Genomic DNA, 21,392 nt, shown 5'->3' with positions numbered 1-21,392 from the left:
GAGCACAAACTAATTTAGCATGGGCCCTCAGATCCTCAAAAGTTATACAGCTGCACCAGTGAGCGCATCTTGACTGGCTGCATCACCGCTTGGTACGACAACTGCTTGGCGTTCGACCACAAAGCACTACAGAGGGTAGTGTGGATAGCCCAATACATCACTGGAGCCGAGCTCCCTGCCATCCAGGACCTCTACAGCAGTCGGTGTCAGAGGAATGCCCTCAAAATGGTCAAATACTCCGGCTACCCAAGTCATCGACTATTCTCTCTGCTACCGCACGGTGAGCAGTACCGGAGTGTCAAGTCTGGGACCAAAAAGGTTCTGGAACAACTCCTACATCCAAGCCGTAAGACTGCTGAACAGTGAATAAAATAGCTACCCGGACTATTTGCATTGACCACCTTTTTTATGCACTGACTCTCTTGCACAGGCTCTATGCACACTCACTGGACTCTACCTGCACACACTACACGGACACTCCAACACATACACATACACAAACACACACATGCATATTGATCCCACACACACAAACTCCTTCACACTCTTCAAATATACTGATGCTACTCTGTTTATTTATCCTGATTGCCTAGTAATTTTTACCCCGGCCTACATGTACATACTGTATTACCTCAATTACCTAAACTCCATCGTACCCCTGCACATTGACTCGATACCGGTACTCCTTGTATATGGTCTCATTATTGTTGTTTTACTATGTAAATATATATATATTTTTTTTGCTAATTGATTTCTTTTTAACTCTGCTTTGTTGGCAAAGGGCTCATGATTAAAAAATTCATGGTAAAGTCCACACCTGTTGTGTTCGACACGTGACAAATAAAATTGGATTTGATTAAACAGACTATTTTTTTATTCAGTCATGTCTATCACGATTATTATTGTGGGAAGTGTGCACCTTTGACATCTACAATCATTTAATTGTGAAGGGAACTTGGTCGAATCCAGGGCTAAATACAGCAAAGAATGTGTTAGAGCAAGATGACACGTCAGCAAAACTGTACAGATGTACTCCTGAATCAGCATCATAAAAGGAAAGACTCTGTCTGTCACAATCTAAGAACACTCCCAGTGTTTCCAGGTTTTCATTTCCAGAGAATTGTGTTGGAGGGTCTGTAGAGACACAATAACCGTTTCCCTTTTTATAGCGAAGAACCCAGAAACCATTCCCAGGGTTTAAGGGGACAATAGCCTTGTTAATCTGGGCTGCGTCTGTGGTGGTTACCCCAACATACCATGGCTGTTTACACTTTGAATCCACCACCACTTCCCAGTATATCTGTCCTGAGCTGAATTTGTTCTCACTAAGGACAAAGTGAGTTGTGGAAGCTTGATCTCTTTCTTTTTTATAATGAACCATCTTTTTACTGCAAGACACAAATTGCGAAGAGTGAGCAGTCAGCGGGTCCAAAGTGACGTCCACTAAGAGAAGAGAACAGGATTTAATTCATACATTCACATACATGGTTACTCATTGGATTGTGTTATATTACTACACCTGCTATGTGTAGTATGCTAACACTATATGCAGTGCCTTCAGAAAGTGTTCACACCCCATGACATTTTCCACATGTGTTACAGCCTATGTCAAATAGATTCAATTGAAATGTTTTGTCACTAGTTTACACACAACACCCCATAATGTCGCAGTAGAATGATGTTTTTTGACATGTTTACAATTTATTTTTTAAATGAAAAGCTGATCTGTCTTGAGTCAATGAGTATTCAACCCCTTTGTTATGTGGCAAGCCTGAATAAGTTCAGGAGTAAACATTTGCTTAACAAGTCACAGAAGTTGCATGGATTTTTGAATGACTACCTCATCTCTGTACCACACACGCACAATTATCTGTAAGGTCCCTCAGTCAAGCAATGGATTTCACAGAAAGATTCAACCACAAAGACCACGGCGGCTTTCCAATTCACCTGTACAGGCGTCCTTCCTAACTCAGTTTCCTAGGAGGAAGGAAACAGCTCATGGATGTCACCACGAGGCCCATGGTGACTTTGAAACAGTTAAAGTTTAATGGCTGTGATATGAGAAAACTGGGGATGGAGCAACATCATTTTAGTTACTCCACAATACTAACCTAATTGACAGAGTGAAACCTGTACACAATATAAAATATTCCAAAACAACAATGCAGTGAACTAATACTGCAAAAAGAACAAGACAAAGCAATTCACTTTTTTTTCATGAATACAAAGTGTTAGATTTGAGACAAATCCAATACATGTCCTGAGTACCACTTCATATTTTCAAGCATAGTGGTCGATGCATCATGTTATAGGGACTCTCGTAATCATTAAGGACTGGGGTTTTTCAGGATAAAAAAGAAACAGAATGGAGCTCAAGAAAAATCCTAGAGGAAAACCTGGGTCTGCTTTCCACCAGACACTGGGAGATGAATTCACCTTTCAGCAGGACAATAAGCTAAAACACAAGGCCAAATCTATACTTGAGTTGCTTACCAAGAAGACAGTGACTGGCCGAGTAAGTGGTTTTGACTTAAATCTGCCACACAAACTCACAGAAAAGGACAGCCGAGTGCTGAAGCGTGTAGCGAATAAATCTGTAGTCGGCTGCAACACTACTGAGTTTCCAAGCTGCCTCTGGAAGCAACATCAGCACAAGAACTGTTTGTCTGGAAGCAACATCAGCACAAGAACTGTTTGTCGGGAGCTTCATGAAATGAAGGCTAAGATCACCACGCGCAATGCCAAGCGTCGGCTGGAGTGGTGTAAAGCTCACAGCCAATTGGACTCTGGAGCTGTGGAAATGAATTCTCTGGAGTGATGAATCAAGCTTCACCATCTGGCAGTCCGACGGACAAATCTGTGTTTGGCGGATGCCAGGACAACACTACCTTTCCCAATGCATATTGCCAACTGTAGTTTGGTGGAGGAGGAATAATGGTCTGTGGCTGTTTTTCATGGTTCGGGCTAGGCCGCTTAGATCCAGTGAAGGGTAAACTAAACTCTTCAATATACAATGACATTCTAGAGAAGTCTGTGCTTCCAATTTTGTGGCAACAGTTTGGGGAAGGCTCTTTCCTGTTTCAGCATGAGAATTTAATTAAATTTTTATTTTACCAGGCAAGTCAGTTAAGAAAAAATTCTTATTTTCAATGACAGCCTAGGAACAGTGGGTTAACTGCCTGTTCAGGGGCAGAACGACAGATTTGTACCTTGTCAGCCCGGGGATTTGAACTCGCAACCTTTCGGTTACTAGTCCAACGCTCTAACCACTAGGCTACCCTGCCGCCAAAATGCCCCAGTGCACAAAGCGATGTCTATACAGAAAAGGTTTGTCGAGATCGGTGTGGAAGAACTTGACTGGCTTGCACAGAGCTCTGACCTCAACCCCATTGAACACCTTTGGGATTAATTGGAATTCCGAATGCGAGCAAGGCCTAATTGTCCAACATCAGTGCCCGACCTCACAAATGTTGCTAAAAGGAAATAGGCCGCCACAGCAATGTTCCAACATCTAGTGGAAAGCCTTCCCAGAAGAGTGGAGGCTGTTATAGCAGCAAAGGGGTGACCAACTCCATTTTAATGCCCATGTGTTTGGATTGAGATGTTTGACGAGTTGGTGTCCACATATTTTTGATCATGTAGTGTATGTACTAAATTACATATTTTTGTATTTCATTTTCAATACATTTGCAAAGACATTTGAAAACAGGTTTTCACTTTGTCATAATGGGGTAATGTGTGTAGATGGGTAAGAAAAACATATATGTAATCCATTTTAAATTCATGCTGTAACACAACAAAATATGGAATAAAGGAATTTGTTTTTATGTCTCCCCACTTCTAAAACCAAAGTAACAAAGAAACAAACCTGAATGACTGTGTATATAAGGTGAAAGACTTGTTATTTCCGAATTCCTCTGATTTAGCTAATAAATACTTTGAGTGAAAATGGACTTGATATGATTGTACTATGTTGTTGTCTCACCTAGCTATCTTAAGATGAATGCACTAATTGTAAGTCGCTCTGGATAAGAGTTTCTGCTAAATAAATACAATTAACATCAACATCATCACAATATTACATCATTATAAGTATATAAATAATACTACATTCATTCATTTAAGGTTTGTAAAGATTTCCCATTTACCTTTTGGGAATGATTCTCTCAGTGCAGTTTGCGTAGCACTTTCTGCCCAGAGTGAAACATATTTTGGACTTTATTGGGATGTACCATTATTTGTGGTACATAAGTGTTGTTCAATTAATGCTACTAAAAAACTGTGAATGATTTTGCATGTATGTTTGATTAATACATTTTCAATAGAAGAGAGAAAAACACATTTTGTAAAAATTTAAAAAAATTACCTTTCAGGAAAAATTCTGTCTGTGTTGCTTTTTCCATATCAGTTTTCTTTACACCTTCTATCCAGAATGAAGCAGATGATTAATAAAATGTATTTACTGGCAAATGTAGTATTTATTTTATTTTACAAGTCAGTTAAGAACGAATTCTTATTTTCAATGACAGCCTAGGAACAGTGGGTTAACTGCCTTGTTCAGGGGCAGAATGACAAATTTGTACCTTGTCAGCTCGGGGATTTGAACTTGCAACCTTTACGGTTACTAGCCCAACACTCTAACCACGAGGCTACCCTGCTGCCCCCTTTCAAGGTTTAATATGAATGCATTTCAACTCTACTTACCTTCAAGAAGATTTGCCTCTTCTATTTAATGGTGACCGTCAACAAACAAAAAAAAGGTTTGAAAGTTATGTTATTATGATGTGTAGAAATACAACAAATAGACATGTAGGAATAATGAATTCATACCTGCTGGCCTCTCATTAGACTCGGTTTCACCTGAAATCCAATGACACGCGAATATCAAGATATTGTACGTAATAAAACAGTGTGCTCATGTTTCCAGTGTTAGACATAACCATCATTACACGAATAGACAACACACAGTACCCTCTGCATTGTCCTTTTTCTCTGATGTTGACAACCTGATGAACCCTGTGAGAAGGGCGAAAAAGGAGATACTGTCAAATAAAACCAAAAGAATTACAATAGAGATGGGTAGTGAATGCTTGATCCCTACAAAAAGGTTCAAACGCAACACTTGTGGATGAAATTAGAATAAAAACTGACCAAAATATACATGTTAAAACATGTATAGTCATCCTGAGTGATTTCAGAAAGCAGTGGGTGCTCTGCTGTACATACAGTAGTTAACTCATCTTGGTGTATGATTCTGTATATTTGGGGGAAGTGTAAATACTATGATCAGGGAAATTAGCTGAGTATTTTCCTTGGACTCGGGAGCACCCTGAAAAGCAGAGCCTAAATGCCAAACGCAAATACTGTCATTCACACTTTATGTTTTTGAGTTCTCCGATCACTAATTAGTATCACAGCTGGATTTTTCATGACTTGATTTAATTTAAACAAATCAGTTGTGCACACCGTTAAATACTGGGAGAACAAAATGTCTCCTTACACGTGTACTTGGAAATATGCCCAGGCCTAGTCCCTAATTTTGAATATTGGCATTGGGGAAGCTCTGGATTTTCCAGCTTGATGTGAGATAGTTCATCAACCTGAAAATTGTCTGTGTGCCTGGAGAAACTGTAATCCATAGTTCAGTTTTCGGTAAACAGCCACTACAAATTTCAGCTAACTTTATCCACCGCTAGCTAACAATCAATGGATGTCAAAGGGCAATTGTGAAATATTTTTTAATGGCCAAATCAACTGAAATCAGCTATATTGTTTTGATGTTAATATAAGATCATTAGACTTTTTTTAAAAGTACATTGCACTTGTTTGTTAGCTAGTGGTGGCTAAAGTTAGCAGAATTCTTTCAATTTCATTCCCAAATCAACCTGATGACAGAGATTGTGTAGCTCAATGGCATGGTTTTGAAGTTGAAGTCTGCCATGGAATTAAATAATACCATCTTGTTGATATACCTGTTTTTTTGTTCCAGATGAAGAGTCCAATTAGAGTGAAGATTACTAGTAGATTGATGAACAGTAATGTCATGAAGGCACCAAGGCTCCAATGTCCTGTAGAAAGGATGGATAAACCACTTCAAATTTAGGAGAACATTCAGCGCCTTGCATAAGTATTTACACCCTTACACTTTTTATTCAACATGGAATTACATTTGATTTAATTGTAAAAAAAAATTAAAAGTAATACAAATAAACATTTGTAATTGTTACCTTCTACAAAAAATACAATGTAATGTCTGAGGGGGGTGAAAAAGTTTGTACTTAAAGAATAAAATTTAGGGGGTATATCAGCTTTAATATTTTAAGTGTTCAAGTGGGAAGGATTACATTAGGAAGAAGTCCAAAAAACAGAATATCTGAGCAGTATTTGTAATAATGACTTCAGAAACCCTATTGCAATGGTGTTATACCTGTCCTGACGAAGACCCTTGTCGAGTTGAAATGTTGTACTTCTTTCATTAAACACAGATGTTCATTGTTTAACCCTTGTCTGTCTTACCCTTTATCATTTCATACATTTTGATTTGCATACTGCCATGTTGGTACGAGTTCATCTGGAAAAGCACCGACTCCGTCAGCCAGCCAAGGTAAAAGTACATTTAAATTTGAATTTACATAAGGTGCTACATTGAGTGAACCGACTGAAAGAGTTCAATATTGAGATATTAAATGTTAAGGTATTGATAACCTTTTCTGAGACATTCACCTTCCATTGGAGCTCTTGGCATGACTCTGCTCTCTCTCCTCTCCCCAGACAGAGAGACTGTACAGGAGAGCCAATCTGAGTCTGATGGAGAATACAGCAGCCAGCTATTGACACTCACCAAGCCCTGAGGATCTGAAACAGAAAGAGAGGCAGGTATACACACAGCCATTTATTATATGGGAAAGATACACATGATCAGATACAGGCACCCACCCCCCAACACACACACACACACACACACCACACACAGTTGTAGATAGCCTTCTTCAGACTGATTTGGCATGTGTAGTGATTCTACAAGTAATTACCAGTGGTGTTGAGTACTTGTTCATTTCTGATCTCTGTCCCCTCTTTGTTTCTCCAGGTGAGTTTAGGTTGTGGTGACCAGCCCTCTGATGAACAGGTGACGTTCACCTGACCTCCTCCTCCTCTTGCTTCAGCTACAGAGAGAACTGGTTCACTACCTGTTACTAATGGACAGATAAAAAGGGAGGGTGAGGACAAGCTATGATCATAGATTATTGGAATAGACTACTGTATCTCATGCATTACATTTTCCTGTGAATTATCATTTTAAAAAAAGATACAAGATCATTTCTGCTACAATATTGTGAGTATTACGCAGGGTTGAGTGAATTGCATTGGCATTTCAGTCAATTCAGGAAGTACAGTGACATTCCTATTCTCTCCAATGATTTTCAATTAGGAACATTTGGAATTGGAATTTGGTTTACTTTCTGGAAATGAATTGGAATTGACCCAAACCCTGGTATTACAGTATTTTGGGGAAAGTTGTAGTTTTGTGGACAGACCAAAAATGTCATCCCGTGTTGAAGTGGTAGTTCACCCAAATTACAAAATTACACATTGGTTTCCTTACCCTGAAATCTGTCTATGGACAAGCTAAGACAGCAATCCATGCTTTGGTTTTGTATACCTGGCCACTGTCACCAAATGCAAACTCTTTAGCAATTATGGCCTATTAACCAATGCAAGTGAAGGAAACCAATCTGTAATTTGGGTGAACTATCCATTAAGTAGGACTGTCCCCAATTACTTACCATTCACTGTGAGGAGTACAATGGCCTTTTCATACCACTGTTCACTGCTAACATAGCACACATACTCCCCCCTGTCTGCCAGTGTGACCCTCTCCAGTGTCAGGGACACATTCCCTCTCTCCAGCCCCCCAGTTAGAGACACCCTGCCCTTGTACCGGGGGTCCACAGGGGCCTCGTGGATCTTGTGATCTTTGTACAACAAGGCAGTTGAGTCAAAGTCTTTGGCCCTGTACCAGCGCACCTCCAATGGCTCCGCATTGAAGAGAGGTGAAAGTTCACAAGATAAAGAAACGGAGGAGTTCAACCAGGTCATGATTGGACCGTGTGGGACCGACAAGGTGAAGATTTCTGGGGTAAGAGAGAGAGAGAGTGTGAGCGAGAGAGAGAGAGAGACTCATTTTCTTACTGAAGGAAATTGAAGGATAATATTTTTCTATTTATGAAGTTGAGACAGTTATGTAGAAAAAATAGGATATTTTGCAGAAAACTAATAGCATATGCTCACCAGGACTTTGGACTATGATGGGAACGGTGAGAGCTGCCAGTATCATCACCCTCAAAGACAAACCTGTGTTGAAGATCAGTGTGATGACATTATAATCATAACAGGGTATGCAGTAAGGAGTGGAGTAAGAAATCATGTCCTCTCTATTCATGGAATTTCTATCTGCAATTTCTATCTGCTGGCCCAGGCGGCATCCCTAGCTGCGTCCTCAGAGCATGCGCAGACCAGCTGGCTGGAGAGTGTACTGACATATTCAATCTCTCCCTATCCCAGTCTGCTGTCCCCACTTGCTTCAAGATGTCCATCATTGTTCCTGTACCCAAGAAAGCAAAGGTAACTGAACTAAATGACTATTGCCCCTTAGCACTCACTTCTGTCATCATGAAGTGCTTTGAGAGGATAGTTAAGGATCATATCACCTCAACCTTACCGGACACTCTAGAACCACTTCAATTTATTTACCGCCCCAATAGATCCACAGACGATGCAATTGCCATCGCACTGCACACTGCCCTATCCCATCAGGACAAGAGGAATACCTATGTAAGAATGATGTTCATTGACTATAGCTCAGAATTCAACACCATAGTAGGGCCCTGGGTCTGAACCCCGCCCTGTGCAACTGCATCCTGGCTTTCCTGACGCCCCCCCCCCCCCCCCCCCCCTGGTGGTGAAGGTAGGAAACAACACCTTGCTGATGCTCAACACAGGGGTCTCACAAGGGTGGGTGCTCAGCCCTCTCCTGTACTCTTTTTTTCACCCATGACTGCATGGCCATGCACGCCTCCAACTCAATCATCAAGTTTGCAGATGACACAACAGTAATAGGCCTGATTACCAACAATGATGAGACTACAGGGAGGAGGTGAGGGCCCTGGGAGAGTGGTGCCAGGAAAATAACCTCTCACTCAACATCAACAAAACAGGGGAAAACTACCTGCCCTCCAGGACACCTACAGCACCAGATGTCACAAAAAGATAAATCAAGGACATCAACCACCTGAGCCACGGCCTGTTCACCCCCCTATCATCCAGAAGGCGAGGTCAGGACAGGTGCATCAAAGCTGGGACAGAGAGACTGAAAAACAGCTTCTATCTCAAAGCCATCAGTCTGTTAAATAGCCATCACTAGCCGGCTTCCATCCGGTTACATAACCCTGCACCTTAGAGGCTGCTGCCCTATATCCATAGACTTGAAATCACTAGTCACTTTAACAATGTTTAAATAATGTTTACATACTGCTTTACTCATCTCATATGTATAGACTCTATTTTATTCTTCTGTATTTTAGTCAATGCCACATTGCTCGATTTATATTTTATATATTATTTTACTTTTATGTACAGTACCAGTCAAAAGTTTGGACACGCCTACTCGTTCCAGGGTTTTTCTTTATTTTTACTATTTTCTACATTGTATCATAATAGTGAATACATAAAAACTATGAAATAACACATATTGAATCATGTAGTAACCAAAAAATGTGTTAAACAAATCAAAATATGCATTTTTATATTCTTACAAGTAGCCAGCCTTTGCCTTGATGACAGCTTTGCACACTCAGAATTTTCTCAACCAGCTTCACATGGAATGCTTTTCCAACAGTCTTGAAGGAGTTCCCACATATGTTGAGAACTTGTTTGCTGCTTTTCCTTCACTCTGCGGTCCAACTTATCCCAAACCATCTCAATTGGGTTGAGGTCGGGTGATTTTGGAGGCCAGGTCATCTGATGAAGCACTCATCACTCTGCTTCTTGGTAAAATAGCCCTTACACAGCATGGAGGTGTGTTAGGTCTTTGTCCTGTTAAAAAAAAAAAAAAATCCCAGTAAGCGCAAACCAGGTGGGATAGTGAATCGCTGCAGAATGCTGTGGTAGCCATGCTGGTTAAGTGTGTCTTGAATTTTAAATAAATCACTGACAGTGTCACCAGCAAAGCTCCCCCACACCATCACACCTCCTCCTCCATGCTTCACAGTGGGAACCAAACATGCAGAGTTCATCCATTCACCTACTCTGCATCTCACAAAGACACGGTGGTTGGAACCAGAAATCTCAAATTTGGACTCATCAGACCAAATGACAGATTTCGACCAGTCTAATGTCCATTGCTCGTGTTTCTTGGCCCAAGCATGTCTCTTCTTCTTATTGGTGTACTTTAGTAGTGGTTTCTTTGGAGCAATTCGACCATGAAGGCCTGATTCACACAGTCTCCTCTGAACAGTTGATGTTGAGATGTGTCTGTTACTTGAACTCTGAAGCATTTATTTGGGCTGCAATTTCTGAGGCTGGTAACTCTAATGAACTTAACCCCTGCCAGTTTCATCATAGTACTTGATAGTTTTTGTGACTGCACTTCAAAGTTCTTGAAATGTTCCAATGAAATGTTCCTGTTCTTTCCATAATATGGACTTGTTCTTTTACCAAATAGGGCTATATTCTGTATATCACCCCTACCTTGTCACAACACAAATGATTGGCTCAAACACATTAAGAAGGAAATAAATTCCACAAATTAACTTTTAACAAGGCACACATGTTAATTTAAATGCATTCCAGGTGACTATCTCGTGAAGCTGGCCGAGAGAATGCCAAGATTGTGCAAAGCTGTCATCAAGGCAAAGGGAGGCTACTTTGAAGAATCTCAAATATATTTTGATTTGTTTAACACTTTTTTGGTTACTACATGAATCCATATGTGTTATTTCATAGTTTTGATGTATTAACTATTATTATACAATGTAGAAAATAGAAAAAAACAAAGAGAAACCTGCCCAAACTTTTGACTGGTACCGTATATTGTTGTGAATTTTTAGATACTATTGCACTGTTGGAGCTAGAAACACAAGCATTTTGCTACACCCGCAATGACATATGCTAAATATGTGTATGTGACCATTACAATTTGATTTGATTTGTTGCACCCTGAAAGTACGTGACTGGTAAATTGGGGATACATTCCTATCCACATTGTGTCTCAAAATGAAAACTGTTGGTTCAGCCAAAACATCATATTCATCCAGCCAATGTGCAGCAAAGACAACAATTAACATACCGTTAATACCATACAGTTGAAGTCGGAAGTTTACATTCACCTTACATACATTTAAACTCAGTTTTTTACAATTCCTAAACATGTAATCAATCCTCATATAAATTCCCTGTTTTAGGTCAGTTAGGATCACCACCTTATTTTAAGAATGTAAAATGTCTGTCACGCCCTGACCTTAGATATTTCTGTTTTCTATATATTTTGGTTAGGTCAGGGAGTGACTAGGGTGGGTACTCTAGTTGTTTGTATGTCTAGGCTTTTTGTGTGTCTATGTTGGCCTGATATGGTTCCCAATCAGAGACAGCTGTTTATCGTTGTCGATGATTGGGGATCATATTTAGGCAGGCCTTTTTCCCACTTTCTGGTGTGGGATCTTGTCTATGTTTCGTTGCCTGTCAGCACGATTTGTATAGCTTAACGGTTTATTTGTAGATTTTTTTGTTCAGTGTTCATTCATTAAAAGAGAATGTACGCATACCACGCTGCGCCTTGGTCCATTCCATACGATGATCGTGACAATGTCAGAATAATAGTAGAGAGAAAGATTTATTTAAGCTTTTATTTCTTTCATCACATTCCCAGTGGGTCAGAAGTTTACATACACTCAATTAGTATTTGGTAGCATTGCCTTTAAATGGTTTAACTTGGGTCAAACGTTTCAGGTAGCCTTCCACAAGCGTCCCACAATAAGTTGGATGAATTTCGGCCCATTCCTCCTGACAGAGCTGGTGTAACTGAGTCAGGTTTGTGAGCCTCCTTGCACGCACACGCTTTTGCAGTTCTGCCAACAAATTATGTATAGGATTTGAGTTCAGGGCTTTCTGATGGCCACTCCAATACCTTGACTTTGTTGTCCTTAAGCCATTTTGCCACAACTTGGAAGTATGCTTGGGGTCATTGTCCATTTGGAAGGCCCATTTGCGACCAAGCTTTAACTTCCTGACTGATCTCTTGAGATCAATATAGCCACATAATTTTCCATCCTCATGATGCCATCTATTTTGTGAAGTGCACCAGTCCCTCCTGTAGCAAAGCACCCACACAACATGATGCTGCCACCCCCGTGCTTCACGGTTGGGATGGTGTTCATCGGCTTGCAAGCCTCCCCCTTTTTCCTCCAAACATAACGATAGTCATTATGGCCAAACAGTTCTATTTTTGTTTCATCAAACCAGAGGACATTTCTCCAAAAAGTACAATCTTTGTCCCCATGTGCAGTTGCAAACCGTAGTCTGGCTTTTTTATGACGGTTTTGGAGCAGTGGCTTCTTCCTTGCTGAGCGACCTTTCAAGTTATGTCGATATAGGACTCGTTTTACTATGTATATAGATACTTTTGTACCTGTATCCTCCAGCATCTTCACAAAGTCCTTTGCTGTTGTTCTGGGATTTAATTGCACTTTAAGCACCAAAGCACAATCATCTCTTGGAGACAGAACGTGTCTCCTTCCAGAGTGGTATGACGGCTGCATGGTCCCATGGTGTTTATACTTGCATACTATTGTTTGTGCAGATGAACGTGGTACCTTCAGGCATTTGGAAAATGCTCCCAAGGATGAACCAAACTTGTGGATGTCTGCAATATTTTGTCTGAGGTCTTGGCTGATTTATTTAGATTTTCCATTGATGTCAAGCAAAGAGGCACTGAGTTTCAATGTAGGCCTTGAAATACATCCACAGGTACACCTCCAATTGACTCAAATGACGTCAATTAGCCTATCAGAAGCTTCTAAAGCCATGACATCATTTTCTGGAATTTTCCAAGCTGTTTAAAGGCACAGTCAACTTAGTGTATGTAAACTTCTGACCCACTGGAATTGTGATGCAGTGAATTATAAGTTAAATAATCTGTCTGTAAACAATTGTTGGAAAAAGACGTGTCATGCACGGAGTAGATGTCCTAACCGACTTGCCAAAACTATAGTTTGTTAACAAGACATTTGTGGAGTGGTTGAAAAACTAGTTTTAATGACTCCAACCTAAGTGTATGTAAACGTCCGACTTCAACTGTAGATCACATGTGATGCTGAACTTTGCACCTTCAGTTCAGCACTTGTGACAGTGTCATTAAATTGTACTACTGCTACTTTACCTTGTGAAGGGACATTTAAAAAAGTACACAATGAAAGATATTGCAGAAAAATACATCTAGCCTTGACTGATCCTGCTTGGATGAATGCTCAAGTAAATGCTGATTAAACCTCCATAAGAATTATTCTTATTCTACAGTAGGAAGTTCAGCCTCTTTTTTGTAAATATACAAATAACTCACTAAGTCAATCAATAGAATATCAAAACATGTCTTTGTAAATAACATTAAGCCAAGGGGAGGAGAGGAGGAAAAGGATGGTGAAGTACAGAAGATACAACATGCTTCAATCAAAGGCAGTTGCTATATGGTGAAATTCATTTCTACCTGAACGCATCATTCTTCTTCAATTTCAAGTCGTTGTAACATACATTTCCAGGTGTTGCGATGTCAAACCTCTGTGGCTTTGGAAAGCACTGATATTCCTATAGATTCATGACCAGCTAGCATATCACACCGTATTTTGTGTTCTGCTCTGTAGGAGAGAATGAAGATAGAACAGTTTATCCACTCCCATCTGTCTACTCCCTCTGTTTATTGTATTGTCTTAACATATAGTCATGTGACAGGGCAAAGGCTTTGAATTGATCGTAGAAACACTATGGATGTTATGTTGTTTGTAAAAACAACAAGTAACACCTACTTCTTAGGTCATCCATCTAGTGAACTTATGTTAGGAATAGTGAACTACACTAAGGTGCCATCTAAAACCTGAAAGGGTTATTGAAGATCCTTTTTTTGCTTGCAAGTAGAACCCTTTTATTTCCATGTAGAACTCTTTACACAGAGGGTTCTACATGAAACCCCAAAAAGTTCTACCTGGAACCAAAAATGGGTCTAAAATGTTTATGCTATGGGGACAAGTGAAGAACCTTTTTGGTCCTGTGGAGCTCAGTTGGTAGAGCATGGTGCTTGCAATGCCAGGGTTGTGGGTTTGATTCCCACGGGGGAACAGTATGATTTAAAAAAAAAAATATATATATATATATTATGAAAATGTATGCACTCACTACTGTAAGTCACTGTGTAATAAGAGGGTCTGCTAAGTAACTAAAAGTGGTTAGAGCGTTGGGCCAGTAACCGAAAGGTTGCTGGATCGAATTCCCGAGCTGACAAGGTAAAAATCTGCCGTTCTGAGTGGGGTGATTAAGGAGGCCAAACCGATAGTTTGTGGGAAGGTTCTGATATTTGCAAATACAGAAATTCAGTAGGAGAAAGTCTTGAAATTTAACTCACTAAATGGGGGTTGGGTGAAATGTCACAATACTGGTGCCCTGTCTAAACTGAGAGGATGCCACTGGGATGCCATTGGAAATTACCATGAAAGAAGTTAAGGCTTCCCTGAAAGGAGGAAAAGTTATTGATGCAAAATGGATGAAAAGCAAAAAGAGTGGCAGTCCAGTGGACCCTACAACTGTATTGTTACAATTTGAAGAAAATCTGCCGCATAGGATGCATCTAGGATCACTCGGTCATCCATTTAGAGAGTACGTGCCACTTCCATGTGCCAACGGATGGGGCATGTTGCTAATGTCTGCAACGGTAAAATGAGACGTGCAAAGTGTGGTGGGGATCACGAGTATGGGAAATGTGGGCTTGATACTAAAGTTAAATGTTGTAACTGTGACGGAGAACACAGTGCAGCATATGGAGGATGGGAAATACAACAAAAAGTAATGGAAGCGGAGAGGTACAAAATTACATGCAATGTATCCTAACTGAGGCTGTTTGGAAAGTAATAAACTTAGCGTTGAAAATACTCCAGATACAACATAAGTAGCCGCTCCGAGAACGCCAGTGGAACCTCAGCCGATTGTTAATGAGATATGCGAGCATAAATGCTCGATTACAGAGTCATTAAGAACGCAAAGAAAGGTGCATGGCGGGAAGTCTGTTCTTCTATAGGAAGGGAAACACAGCCGGGGGATGTGTGAAAAATGTTAGAGGATGATGAGGAAAGGAAAGACAGTACAGATACCTGTGTTAGCTGAGAAAGATATTATGGCTGTTTCAAACAGAGCAACAGCAGACGCTCTAGGACGTGCGTTCGCTGCAGTGCATAAAGTTGACAATCTAGGTGATGAATGTAAAAGACGTAAGGAAGAAAAGCCAAGAAGATATAAGTAAAGCATGAAGATTTACTGTATTTCTGTAAGAGGTTTGATTCTGGAGAATCACTGGAGGCTGAATTCACCAAGTTTGAAATAACGAGGTCTTTGGATGGGTGTGGTTGCACTGCTCCAAGTGAGGATCCATTATGCTACATTATGTTTCAATATCTGCCTACGGAAGATTTGGGAAAGAGTTTGAGTTTACGTAACAAAATATGGAGGACAAGAGTGCTATTAGGATGGAAACGTGATGTGGTTCTGCCTTTTGTGAAGCCTGGTAAAGATCCATCCAGTCCTGCTAGTTATAGACCTATTTCACATAAATCAAATCTGTAAATTAATGTAAAAGCTGATCGTAGGTAGTTTGATGTATTATTTGGAACATAGGGGTGTATTTAGTCCATACCAGAGTGGATTCAGAAAAGAAGGACTACCCTTGATGCATTAGTTAAAGTTACTACTGAGGTGACCAAAGCCTCGGCATTGAAGGAAGTTTGAAGGAAGCATATGGTACAATGTGGTGGGCAATTGTACTGATTAAATTGAATGGAATGGGATTTAGTGGGAGAATGTATAACTGGATTTATTGTTTGACCGAACCTTCCACGTCAGGGAGGGATTCGAAAATATGAGGTGGAAAATGGAACTCTACGGGGTAGTGCTGTTAGTCCTATCTGATTCATGTTGACGATGGACGATATCTTATTGGACATGGTATAGGAGTGGCATTATATGCAGATGATGGTGTAATTTGGAAAAGGGGAAGGAATATTCCTTGTGTAATGGAGAAAATGCGTGGTGCTGTTGTAGCAGTAGAGGAATGGTCCTTATCATGGTTTTCAAGTTATCTTTGCCTAAATCTTGCCATACTGTATGTTGTTTGCTAACAAAAAGAATAAGGAAGATGTCAGTGTTCAACTATATGGAGAACTAATGGAAAGGGTAACATAATTAAACCATTTGTGGCTTTGGATTGATGAAAAGCTTACATGGAGACATGGTACATGTATTGAGACTAAATGTAAGTACAGTAAGTAGTACATCTTATGAAGACAATAGTTGGTCATGATTGAGGGGCAAATTTGACTGAATATTTATCGTAATTTGATGAGATCGTCCATAGAAAAAGGGTTGATGAATATGGAGTCAGAGATATCGTTAGAGGGCCATCTGTGGCAATAGGAAATGTTTTACAGTACCAGGAAATCTGTACAGGAGATAGTGTCATGTAATGGGAATATTTTCTCTGGTAGACATGATCTATCTGGCACCCTGACAAATAATAACCTCAAGTCAAAACCGTTACAAAAAAATGGCATACGGTTGCTGTACAGTGCACTAACCAGACCACTAGGTGAGGGTGTTGCACTGAAGGACAACATGATCTTAATCCATTTTCAGTACCCTTCCTATGAATTGGCACTGTTTTTTCAGTTTGAGTCTCCCCAACCACTTAGATCTTAACCACTCCAGGGGGCTCATTTATCAAAGGTGCGTATGCACAAAAAATACCCTAAACCTTGCATGCGTCCAATGTCCCACAAAGGTTGGTAATTTTAAATGTTGAATTTGATGGGAAAGTGTGCATGTTTCCACGCTAATCTCAGACCATGCGTACCTACACATTCTAGTGGTTAATCAACTGTATTGCAAGCAAATATTGTTATTTTATGCACAGAAATTATAATAATGGTTGGCTAATAAAAACATTTAAAACGCAGGCCTAATGATTAAACAGATGCATTTGCAATTGGTAAGATTGCTTAGCAGCATGTCGCCTAATATATTTATTTTACTTTTATTATATACGTATACAGAAAGTATTCACACCCCTTGTCTTTTCCACATTTTGTTGTTACAGCCTGAATTGAACATGTATTAAATTGAGATGTGTCACTGGCCTACACACAATACTCCCATAATTTCAATGTGGAATTAAGTTTTTAATTTTATTTTTTTTATTTTTTTTACAAATTAATAAAAAAGAAACATTGAAACGTTTTGAGTCAATAAGGATTCAACCCATTTGTTATGGCAAGCTTAAATCAGTTCAGGAGTAAACATTTGCGTAACAAATCAAATAATAACTTGCGTGGACTCACTCTTTGTGTAATAAGTGTTTAACATGATTTTTGAATGACTACTTCATCTCTGTACCCCACACATACAATTATCTGTAAGGTCATTCAGTCGAGCAATACATTTCGAACACAGATTCAACCACAAAGACCAGAGAGGTTTTCCAATGCCTCGCAAAGAAAGGTACCTATTGGTAGAAAAAACAATGACATTGAATATTACTTTGAACATGGTGAAGTTATTAATTACACATTTGATGGTGTATCAATACACCCAGTCACTACAATAGACACATGCGTCTTTTCTCAGTTGCCGGAGAGGAAGGAAACCGCTCAGGGATTTCATGAGGCTAATGGTGACTTTAAAACAGTTACAGGGTTTAATGGCTGTGATAGGAGAAAACTGAGGATGGATCAACAACATTGTAGTTACTCCACAATATTAAAGTAATTGACACAGTGAAAAGAAGGAAGCCTGTACAGAATTGCCAAATCCCGAACTATCCATTTAGTTATCTAATTATTGTTAGTTTACACACACACACACACACACTATTTTCTTATGTGCAGTCAAAGGTCCAGAAGAGGTGATCTGCAGGTACCATAACATCCTGAAGACCTCCAAGAAGGTCTGCACCATGTCTGGGGCCTTCCATAGCAACAATGTGGATAGAGGCACCATCACAGCCACAGCACTGATCTCCAAGCTACAAAAGGTGGACCAGAAAATCTACAGCATCCTGGTGTTCGAACCATCGATGTAAATGCTGCGTGCATTCACGAAGCGTTGTGCTGGCCATGTAACACCAGAGAGTAAGAAGGGGATAGAGGATATGAAAGCAAGAGGTCACTTGCTCCCAATACTGATAAAGTATTAAATATCATCGATCATCTCGGCTATGTTGTTCTGATACGAGACAGTCTTTAGAAGTGATTGTAGAAGTGAAGCTTTTTTATTTTTACTAAATATTTTTGGGGGGACTTGAGTAAAAATGCTTTTTATTTAATTGTATAATATGTTGCTGTGCACTTTAGTACACAGGTCTACATTCAGTGCACTTTAACTTTAGTCTAAACCCAGGGTTTTGTGTGTGTGTGAGAGATAATAAAACCTGCACTAAGGAAGGCTACTGAGTGAGCGAGTGGGGGCACAACAAATAGTACACAGGCAAACTTGGTTAATCAAAATTACCCATAGTATACTGCCTATTGCACATTTTAAAGGCATAAAGCTATGTCTGTAACGTCTGCTTCCAACTCACTCTTTCAAGCACATAGATCCCCTGAACGCAGCTCACTCTCCATATCCCAGTCACCTGAATTCTGATCACCTGTTCACACACCTGCATGTCATTTACACACACTATTTTGTTCTTTGTACCCAATCATTGTGAGGTATTGTTTGTTTTTGTACACATTCTATTCGGAGCTCTGTTTGTTTCCATATTAGCCCTCCCGTGTATCATAGTTTTTGGCCATCCTCACTATCAAAGTTTTTGTTTCTCCTATTCCCTGCCTGTACGTTTGCCTATCAGATTTCCTGTCATCAACCTCTTGCCTGATCTTCCGGACTACGTTACTAGCCTTTCCCTGCCTGTACTGTTACCTTTTCGGATTCCCTGTGTATGACCCTCTGCCTGTCCCTGGACCCTGCCTCCTCCTGTGGTCCTTCACTAAATAAACACCTGCTGCACCCTGCGCTTTAAACCAGCTCTCTGCCGCCCATCATACTCATTACAATGTCAACTGCTAATATTCACTTTTCTATGTCTCTGCTCAGAAAAATAATAATTTTGTACACAATAAACATTCATTTACACAGGATATATTTACTCTGCCTCTGCTTCTTTCCACTAAAATGCAACTGTGAACCTGCCCTTCAGAATAAAGAACCTAATTTGGAGTAATAATGACTTATTATACATTTATTACGATAGAACACTATGTCTGCAGAGAAGTGGTTTATCCTATATGCACTATATGAAACCTGTATTTGACTGTAGAGATGTTTTTGGAGCTATTTGGGCAGTATTAAGGCTTACAGTTTACTGTTGAATTAAATAAGAATGAAGACCATTGCCAAGCGCTTACAAGGTGGTATACTCATTCTTTGTGTACTCTGCCCCATCAGTCCCTTATTAAGACAGCAAATTACACATGCAGACACAACTATTGAAAAACTTTGATTGTGGCAAATAAGAATGTAACAAAATGAAAAACTAGACCAGTGCCCACTAACCTGAGAGAAGCAGCTGTGTTGATTGCACGCTATCAGCTGCGCGTGCTCTATCCAATAATAGAAGCCAGAACCTCCAGACAGTGAGACAGAGATGTACCTATTACGCAGCGCCTCGGACATGTTTACATGAGACAACACTCCACAATGTTATGTTGAAATAACACTTCGCTATAAACCATTTATGGAGTGTGTCAGTGTTTAAATACTGGAGAGTTGAGACCAAATCACGGACGCTGGACAGAGTGGATTTCAGTTGTAACAAAAGGCAGTTTTAATGAGTCAAAGATATCTTGTCCTGCAGTTTTACGTGCACGGATCTATTTCATACAACTCGGCAAGGAGTCAGGTGAAAAAGAGGCCTTATACAAAGGTTACATTCATTTTTATACATAGAATAAAGTAGGTAGAGTCTTGTCGTTTTTGTCTTCTGATTGGTCCCAAAAAGTTGGAGGCGGACCTGCTCTAATCCAGAGCATGAGCCCCATTGGTACAGAACAGAGTCTTGTTCTCTGAGCCCCTGACCAGTAGAGGGGGGAGATGTGTTTATACTAGGAGATGTTTGTGTCAGGGGTTCGTGAGGTAGAGGGGCAGTTTTTTATGGCTGGGTGTATGTGTTCATGCGATGGAATGTCTTTGTTTCCTGGGGTCGGGAGACAACCAAGCTGAGGGGATAGTTTTAGGGGGGTTAGTTTTATTGCTGGCCGTGTGAGCTAGTTCCTGTTTTAGCAAGGGTACGTAAGATGACTTGAGTCAGGCGGTTTAGCTTAGCGCTGTATAATATATGAGTCATGTGTATGAATATTTATATAACAAGTGGCCATTTGCTGATGTGTTTGATAGTGATCACTCGAGTCTGCCACTTTTTTTGAGCAAAATGAAAATTGAGACAGAGCGCACTTGTATCCCAACTGCAACTTGTCAATATTCCAAAACTCATTTTCCAGCATCTTGTGACCCCCGCGACCTGTTTTGTAACATGATTCACTATGGAAACACTGCCAGAGAGACGCACACTCCGGTAATAAATATAGTGAGAACGTTGTAAAAAAAAAAAATACGGCACGGAAGCACACGTTGCCACTCGCCAGTGACTTGATAAGCTGATTGTGGCCTGGCTGCACAATGTGCCTGCTAGCTATTACTTTCTCTCTTCATTGACAAACAAAATTGAAACTTAGCTAGCAAGTGATTTTGGACACTGAAAAACAGCATGTAGTTTGTGTTTTATTTACGATAATTTGACAGCCTGCAGATGATGAAGTTGTAGACATAATAATCCTGAGCGTGCAGACAGACTTTCCCGACTCAATAGACTGGTTAAGGAGGAGGAATCTACTGTGTCCGGATGCAAATTTACCATTCATTTTCTGTATTTCAGAGTTCACTGAAACATTGTTTTAAAGTTTGTTTTACTATTGACAGTTAAAGCTGATTTCGGGATTGTATATTGATTTGCTTTCCTTAAAATATCAGTCATCTGATTTATTTGTTTCAGTCTCTGAATTGTTTAATCAAACGTTTTGCTTCCATCCTAG

At 40.0% G+C, this 21,392-nt stretch overlaps 1 protein-coding gene across 1 annotated transcript; it reads right to left on the bottom strand.

Annotated features, from left to right (window-relative positions):
- Positions 1 to 856: 856 nt before the first annotated feature.
- On the bottom strand, positions 857 to 13,940 carry LOC109900425 (butyrophilin subfamily 3 member A1-like). The gene is made up of 12 exons (XM_031837714.1): positions 13,757 to 13,940; positions 8,290 to 8,352; positions 7,785 to 8,132; positions 7,032 to 7,193; positions 6,724 to 6,855; positions 5,973 to 6,068; positions 4,972 to 5,016; positions 4,831 to 4,860; positions 4,705 to 4,725; positions 4,367 to 4,423; positions 4,149 to 4,190; positions 857 to 1,443 (listed from the first exon to the last, which is right to left on the bottom strand). The coding sequence occupies exons 1-12, from the start codon at positions 13,767 to 13,769 to the stop codon at positions 935 to 937; spliced, it is 1,518 nt and encodes a 505-aa protein (XP_031693574.1). The 5' UTR covers positions 13,770 to 13,940; the 3' UTR covers positions 857 to 934.
- Positions 13,941 to 21,392: the final 7,452 nt, after the last annotated feature.

This window comes from Oncorhynchus kisutch, linkage group LG12, assembly GCF_002021735.2.
Source record: "Oncorhynchus kisutch isolate 150728-3 linkage group LG12, Okis_V2, whole genome shotgun sequence".
Classification (NCBI taxonomy): Eukaryota; Metazoa; Chordata; class Actinopteri; order Salmoniformes; family Salmonidae; genus Oncorhynchus; species Oncorhynchus kisutch.
This window is presented reverse-complemented; position numbering and strand designations above follow the sequence as displayed.